The 8,680-nt window shown below is 38.1% G+C and overlaps 1 protein-coding gene across 4 annotated transcripts in view; it reads left to right on the forward strand.

Annotated features, from left to right (window-relative positions):
• tax1bp1b (Tax1 (human T-cell leukemia virus type I) binding protein 1b) overlaps positions 1–4,935 on the forward strand; it is a 140,000-nt gene extending 135,065 nt beyond the window's left edge. For all 4 annotated transcript variants that reach the window (XM_080205907.1, XM_080205882.1, XM_080205890.1 and 1 more), the window contains 2 exons: positions 3,733–3,824; positions 3,923–4,935. In XM_080205907.1, coding sequence (XP_080062033.1) covers positions 3,733–3,824; positions 3,923–4,124 — 294 coding nt within the window. In that variant the 3' untranslated portion in view covers positions 4,125–4,935. The remainder of the gene's footprint in view (positions 1–3,732; positions 3,825–3,922) is intronic.
• Positions 4,936–8,680: the final 3,745 nt, after the last annotated feature.

An 8,680-nucleotide genomic window follows, 5' to 3' on the forward strand; every position in this document is an offset into this window, starting at 1 on the left:
TTTTTATTAATTCTTGAGATGCGAATGTTGCTGGCAATACCAGTGTCTATTGCCCATTTCTCATTGTCCTTGAGAAGGTGGTGGTGCACAATGTTCCTGAACTGCTGCAGTCAGTTTCATGTAGGAATAGCTAAGATGCTGTTAGGAAAGAAGTTCCAGGATTTTAACCTAGTGCCAGTGAAAGTACAGCAAAACATTTCTACACCACAATGGCATCTGGCTTGGAGGTGACCTCGAAGCTGATAATGTCCCTAGTATAGAGGTTGCGGGTTTGGTAGGTGCTGGGAGCCATGGTGAATTGCTACAGTGCATCTTGTAGGTATTATACGCTGCTGTTATATTATGCCACTGGTGGAAGAGAATGTTGAAGGCAGTGGATGAAATGCCAATCCAGAAAACTGCTTTGTCTTGGACATAGTGTCGAGCTTCTCGAGTATCATTGAAACTGCATGGATCTGGCAAATGCGCTGAATTTCAAAGGCAGATTCAGATTTTCTCCCTTATTAGAGATTGTCATTGCCTAGCACTTGTGGGGTGTGAATGTCACATCATTTATCAACACAAGCCAGAATGTTGTCCAGGTCTTGCTGCAGGTGGAAGTGGACTGCTTCCAACATTTGAAGAATTGTGAATGGCACTGAGCACTGGAATCATCAGCGAACATCCTCGTTCCTGACTTTGTGATGGATGGAAGGTTATCGAAGCAACTGAAGATGGCTGGGCCAAGGATACTATCTTGAGACATTCTTGCAATAATGGTCTGGAGCTGAGATAATTGGCCTTCAACAACCTCAACTGTCGTACTTTGTGCTAGGTATAACTTCAACCAGTGGGGAATTTTCCTCCAATTCCCATTAACTTCAATTTTGCTGGGTCGTCTTGACACCACACTCAAATGCTGCTTTGATATTGGGCAACCTGTCTCCTCTTGCCTCAGTTTTCCACATGTGGACTAAGACTATAGCGAAGTCTGGAGTTCAGTGGGCCTGAGAAAATCCCATCTGAGCATTAGTAAACAGATTGTTGCTGAGTAATATTTGATAGCCTGCCATGTCATCAACACTTCCCATCACTGTTGCAGATGAGGGTAGATTGATAGAACAGTAATTGTCTGGATTGAATTTGTCACTCTTTTTGAGACTAGGTTATCCTGCACAATTTTCCAAATTGTTGGTTGGGTGCCTGTGTTGTCACTGGAATCGTTTGGCTAAGGCCCATCTAATTTTGAAGCTGCTACAACTGGGACATTGTCAGGACTCGTAATGTTTTCAATTTTCAGGGCCATCAGCCATTTCTTGATATCATGTGGAGTAATTCAGTTGGCTGAATAATCTAATTCTGGGGATGTTGGGAGGAGGTTAAGCTGAATCATCCACTCGGTATTTCATGCTGAACATAGTTGCAAATACTATAGCTTTTCTTTGTATTGCTGTCATGAGCTCCTCCTTCATTGGGGATAGCGATGTTTTTGGAGCCTCTGCCTTTAACTTCATTGTCCACCTACATTCACGATTCTGTGGTGGGATTGCTATGATTTGGTTGTAGGTTTAGTTCTTTCTAGCATGTTGCTTTTGCTATTTAGCATGCATGTAGTAGCTTCTTGTAACTTCAGTTCGGCACATCATTTTGGGTATTCTGGCATGCTGTCCTATGCTCCTCACTGATCCATGGTCGGTCCCTGGCTTGATGGTGATGGTAGAGTGAAGAATATGCCAAGACAAATTTACAGGTTATGGTTGACTACAATTCTGCTACTACTGATTTTGACTGCTCTCGCAGCGTTCCTGCTTTAATATATGAAAAATATTTATCCAGTTTCTCTCCTTTTATCTCTTCAAAAGCAGAAAAAAATCAACTTGCCAATACTATGAGGATGAGATATCCAATGGAAAATTATTTCCAATTAGCATTTTGTTAATATTTTCATCTAGGTTTTTAAAACTTGTTAGAAAATATGTTGGCTAAAAATGTATCTTAGAAGTGATTCTTTTCAAATCCTTTCAGAAATCTAATCAAAATATTCAGATATGTGGTGATATTTTATCGTTCCCATTCTGTTTAATTAACAAATCATTATCAAGGGTAATTAGGAGCCTACTGTTTTGTTATTCCAGTTCTGGAATGTGGATTTATGTAAATATTGTAACCATGTGAAAAAGAGGCCAAACTTTCCCAGCCCTTGTTGCCAGTGGCACCTTCTGGTCTCACCAGTGGTATTCCCTGGCAGCGGAGAGTGCAGGATGCACAAAACCCCAAAGACAGCAGTGGGACTGGAATATCTCATCACTGGCCAGTGACGGGCTGTCTTTGTCACCAGAAAATCCCAACAGAAATTTGATCTGATAGTCATTATGGTCACTAATCCATAATCCATACCTGTTCTGAAGTGGATATTTTGTTATTGATACTGATCCAGACCAAGATGAGTATTTGGAATGCAAGTTCCAATGTACTAGTACATTTGTTCTAGTAGCATTACACATGTGAAATGTTACTTTGCAATAGTAAAGGAAATGCTTCTGGACTTATCTTTTTTATTGTGGTGATTCTCATGCTGTGCAAGTGTTAGGAAGCAGGCAGCACAGTGGTTAGCACTGATGCCTCCCAGTGCCAAGGACCTGGGTTCAATTCTAGCCTTGGGTCACTGTGTGGAGTTTGCACTTTCTACCCATGTTTGTGTGGGTTTCCTCCAGATGCTCCAGTTTCCTCCCACAGTCCAAAGATGTTACAGTTAGGTTGATTGACCATGTTAAATTGACCCTAGTGTCAGGGGGATTACCAGGTAAATATGTGGAGTTGTGGAAATAGGGCCTGGGTGGGATTGTGGTCGATGTAGACTCGATGGGCAGAGTGGCCATTTCAGCACTGTAGGGATTCTATTCTACGTGGAGTTGATTTCCTCCCTGAGAGCTAACACCTAACCACTCAGAGGCATAAGTCACTTTATAATCTGTTAAAAGTGTGTGAGAAATAATATGATCTGCTCCTCAGCAACTTTTTGTGGCTAAATCAAAAACAACTGCCTGAAACAATCTCTGTAAAATCAACAAGTGATAGTTAGATAATAAAGTATCAGTAAACAGGTTAACGAAACTATTAACAAATGGAATAAAACACTATTCTAATGATTTGCTGTTTAGATAAATACAATTCCCACTTATTAACAAATAAAAAATAGAATTTTTAATCACACTCAAAATTTCAGCCGGTTTGTTGTCTTCTGGAATCTTCTGTTTTCTTTCTTCTGTCTGGAATCACTGTCTTCTTTTGATACCTTTGCTATTCAGATGAGGCTTTGAGCTAAAAGCTATTAGCTGCGGCATAGAGCAGTTGCTGTCTGTCTTTCTGAAACTGAGAGCTGCCTCTTCTACCCCTGATAACATACTAACATCCCCACAGTAGGGTTGGTTCTCAGATTACCAAAACATCAAATTTAAATCTAATAGGCTGTTGTTATCCAAGTGCCTAATTTAAATTGGCTAAAATTCAGAAACAGCTTGTTGTCTTGGCAACACTACCTTTGACCTTTGATACAATGTTTGTCTGTATATGCACACTGTAGCTCTTTTTTAACAGTACTTTAAATATTTTAACTCTTAAGTACAGAAAAAGCACTAACTTTTTAAGACAATTTTACAAACACCAACTTTGCAACAGTAAGCACTTCAATTATCCTGAAAATTTTCTCTCATTTCCTACTTTAAATGCTTAATGTTGTCTTACTTTTGACAGGATGAAGATGAAAGTGGTTTACCAGCAGGTATATCTGATCCTCCAGGATTCCTGCTACAAGAACGAGGTGCTCACTTCTGCTTTAATTCAAGGCAAGTTTATTTCTTAGATTCTCTGAATGGAATTTTCCTTGTAACTTCTTCCATTTAAAATAAACAATTATTCATTGTGTTTTACTTTTAATTTGTAGCCTTGATCTTCACAAGAAGTGTCCTCTATGCGATGTGGTATTTCCACCAAACTATGATCAGAGCAAATTTGAAGAGCATGTTGAAAGTCATTGGAAGGTGTGTCCCATGTGCAATGAACAGTTTCCACCAGACTGTGACCAGCATGTATTTGAAAAACACGTCATGACACATTTTCCTGAAAGTGTTCAGAGCTTTGATTAAATTACAAAGCCTATTTTAATTTCCTTGGTCTGTAACTAAAGTTGGCTACATTGGATTTTAACTATTTAGTTAGTAGACTACATATTGCTATCACTGAAAGGCACCCCTTTAATACTGGGTTAAAGAAGTAGTTTTGCTATATCCAAAAAAATCTTTAATCTCATGTATGCCACACAGCATATAACTGTTATGTAAAAGCATGACTAATCAGTGCTAGTTAGTAATGTGAATAGTTGCAGTAGAAAACAACAAAGTATATCTTGTTTGAACACTACTTGCAATGCATTGTTATACCATGGATAGTAATCCTAAAATTGATTGATTGTAGTTTAACTTATAGAATATTAAGCAAAAGCACATTTCCTCCCTATAATCTACTATGGATCCTAAACTGTATAGTGTTTCATCCTTCAAAACCTGTGACTATTTACAAATATTTAGTAGGACATTTGAATTTGTTTTAACAAGGTTAAGTGCATAAATCCTGAGTTTGAAATTTTGATCTCATTTTAACTCCATAAAAATGTAAGAAATTAAGAGTATACTTCTGGATAACTAACTAAATATACATTCTGTAAAACATTGCATTTCCGCTTGAATGTTAAGAATATTCTGCATTGTGAATTTGATGTTTAGTTTTTCTTTTCTGTAAATGCCTACTGGTATATATATTCTGAATACTTTTGCTATTATGTTAGATCAGAACATTTTATATAAGTGTTGTTTGTCACCGGTGATGGCATATTCAGCTTTAAATTGCAGTGGAACTTCTGTTTATAATAAAGACAGATTCAGCTGTTGGCAAAAGTTTCATGTTTGTGCATAGTAATCCTTTGAATTATTGGAACAAAAATGAAGCAGAAAATGAAGGTAACTTGTTTTATCCATTTACATTTTAAACCTTTTTAAAACCTATGACACAGGTGCAAGTGTACAGCCTACTCCTTTGCAAAAGTGAGCAAGAGATTCCTGCTTCAGAAATATTAAAATCTGATGTGTTTTGAGGGATCCACGTGTATCTTGATAGGGTATCTTTCCTTTCCTCTCCCAGACAATTGTCCGAGATTGATAAAGTTTATTTATTAGTGTCACAAATAGACTTACGTTAACACTACAATGAAGTTACTGTGAAAATCCCCTAGTCGCCACACTCCAGCACCTGTTTGGGTACACTGAAAAAGAATTTAGTATGGTCAATGCACCTAACCTGCACATCTTTGGACTGTGGGAGGAAACTTGAGCATGCAGAGGAAACCCACGCAGACACAGGGAGAATGTGCAAACTCCACATAGTGACCCAAGTCAGGAATCGAACTTGAGTCCCTGATGCTGTGAAGCAGCAGTGTTAACCACTGTGCCACCATGCTGCTGTGATATAGACTATTCACAACCTTGGTATCTAACCACTTGTTCTTGCCACCATTAAAACAGCCCGTTTTGACCTCCATAACATTGGCCAAATCTGTCTGCCTGAGCTCATCTACTGAAACCTTCATCCGTGTTTGTAAGATTTTGGCTTTAGACTCTCTAGGTTGGCCTCCCACGTTCCATTCTGCAAACCTGGGACCATCTAAAGCTCTGTTGCTCATGTCCTGTCTCTCACCTTGTGTTCACTGACATACATTGGCTCAGTAAGAAGTCTCACAACACCAGGTTAAAGTCCGACAGGTTTATTTGGTAGCAAACACTACTAGCTTTCAGGGCTTTGCCAACACCGGCATCATTACATTGGCTCCCAGTTCAGCACTGTCTTGGTTTTAGGATTTTCATCTTGGTTTTCAAATCCCTCTGTGGCCTCACCAATCACCCTGTAAATCCTTCAATCATTGTAATCTCCTGCAGCTTCACAGCCCTCCAAATATCTGTGCTCCTTAAATTCTGGTCCTTATGCACTCCTGACTGTGCTATCAGCTGCCAGGGCCCTATTTCTGGAATTTCCTTCTGAATCTTACTGATTCGATACCTATTTCTTTGTTTAAGATGCTTCTTTTTGAGCAATATTTTGGTAATCTTCCCATATGTCTCCTTATGGCTTGGTGTCACATTTTGTTTTATAATGTTCCTATGTAATCCTCAATGTTTTATTATATTGATGGCACTATTTACAAGGGTGCTGTTTAAAAATAATCTGATGACATTTAAATTGCCAGTTGTGGGATTGTTGTCGAATAGGTCCTAGGGCATTGAAAATGCAGGTATCGAAGCTACAACAAACCACTTTTGCTCCTTATAATTTCCCAGAATTGAATACATACCACAACCTGTTCAAAACCAAATTTAAACAATTTCATAAATTCGAATCACGAAAATTTAAATTTAAATTTCAAAATAGTGAACTTAAACAACCCAAAACATTAATTGCTTTTAGTATGAATCAACAATGAAACTACTAGTACTATTTTGTCTCAAAGTTATCTAATATTTTTGAGTGGTTTAAAAATAAGGTTTCAGGAAGGTTGTGGAGTGTGAATGAAACCCATGGCATCTTGCATCCAGCCAGGGGTCTTCTGAATTAGATGGTAGAAGAAAAACACATCATAGAACCAGGAATGAGTGTTGAATCCATTTTACTCGATGTAAATTACATACACAAAAAGAGAGGTCAGCAAACAGTGAGAAGGATGGCGAAAGATTTCAGGAAGGGCATAAACAAGATATGGAATAGATGGATGAAATTTAATGCAAAGAGATGGGCTTATGCATTCTGAAAAGAAAAACATGAATCAATGGAAATATGCTATGCTTATGAATGAACTGAGATAACAAAGGGTTCAAATATAGAATTCCTTGAAATTGCAAGTGCAGATAGATAGTGTCACAAAAACTTAATAGCATTTTAGGGCTTAAAATAGATTGTTTAATATATTAATAAAGGGCCATGATTAACAACTGTTTCTAGGTTTGAAAGAGGCATTAAGGCCATATTGAGAGAAAATTTATCGGAATGTCACTAACAATGAAAAGCTATGATTGTGAAGAGACAATTGAGACATTCAGAATGCATCCAGTGTTAATTAAAATTCACACTTGAAAGCACCATTGAAACAAGTTGCTGTCCCCATGCAGTGCATGTCTTGAAAAGGCAGTCACACCAGTTCTTGGATGAGACGATAATCACTCTGTACACAAGGTAGGTGGAATGGTAAGTAAGTAATAAATAAGCAGTGTCGTCTCCAGGTCTTGCCCAAGATGGTGGAAAGAAACTTTCCAGATTTTCACACTAAATTCTTCATGGAGTTGTTTTTGGCCTGCCCCTGAGAATTAATGGCTGGGTTACTGTGAATAGGATGGGATTAATCTCACCTGACGAAGGATCAGTGCTCCCAAAACTTGTGATTTCAGATAAACCTATTGGATTATAACCTGGTGTTGTGTGACCTATCATGATAGATTAGGCATCACATTTGTTTGGGGCAGTCTTAATGCATCAAATGGTCTTTTTCCTTTTTATGGCTGAATAGAGATGCATTACTTTAAAATTCAAGATTCCTCATCTTTTATTGTTTAGTAGGAGCTTAAAGCCTAAGGAACTGGTATTGACTTGTGGATAAAGGAATTGTGAATTTATTATTACATTCACTTTTATTCTGCCTACACCCAATCATTTCAACTTCTGTTACATGACAAAGAATGGTGTCAGAATTTCCATTGTCAATTCACTGATACATTGTGAACCATTTAATATTAGCCTTTTGAAGTAAAATTCTAATGTATAGGAAAATATTTGAACATACTCCTCCACATACCAGGAATGCTGGAAGATTTAGGTCACTCACATCTCTGTGCCCATGAGTAATTCTACTAAAAACTGAAGGAACAGTTCTCTGAAGTGAATATGTCTGTTATTTCAGTAGAAGAGGGAGGCCACTACCTTTGTTATCAAATTGATGGCTATAGTCACGTAAGTTAGTGTCACTAAATGTCCAAGTCTGGTTCTTTTCAGAATTAAGAATAATTAGCTTGAGAAATACTACTGCCTTTGTTTGAGTTCATTGATGGTACATGAAATTTGCTTGCAGTTAACGAAAAGGCTGTGCTATTAATGAAAAAGATTAAATAACTTGTCAGATTTAAATAATCTGTGGGTTTTAGAAACAAGGTATAACGTTAAGTTTAATTTTGTGTTTCTGTATAAGAAAAGCATGCAAGCTTCGTAGAATCATAGAAATCCTACAGTGCAGAAAGAGGCCGTTTGGCCCATTGAGTCGGCATTAACCATAATCCCACTCAGGCCCTACCCCCCATAGCCCTACATGTTTACCCTCTAACCTACGCATCTCAGGACACTATGGGGCAATTTTAGCATAGCCATGCAAGAGCTGCTGAGGGCAAGGGGTAGAAAGCAAGTCTTACAGGTTAAAGAGCAGTTGGTGCTAGACACCAGGGAATGAAAAGTCCCAGGAAAACTGCAGTCAGAGGAACAAATAAATGGAATATGACCAATGTACTGGTCACATTAGTTAAAGAAAGGCTCCCAGTTAGAGAAAGCTGAAATGTGCAGACCTGGTGAAGTTTGCTAGTGAAAAGTCAGACATTGGAAATAATCCCAGGATTGG

The sequence above is a fragment of the Carcharhinus amblyrhynchos genome, chromosome 2 (assembly GCF_965287045.1).
Source record: "Carcharhinus amblyrhynchos chromosome 2, sCarAmb.v2.hapA, whole genome shotgun sequence".
Lineage (NCBI taxonomy): Eukaryota > Metazoa > Chordata > Chondrichthyes > Carcharhiniformes > Carcharhinidae > Carcharhinus > Carcharhinus amblyrhynchos.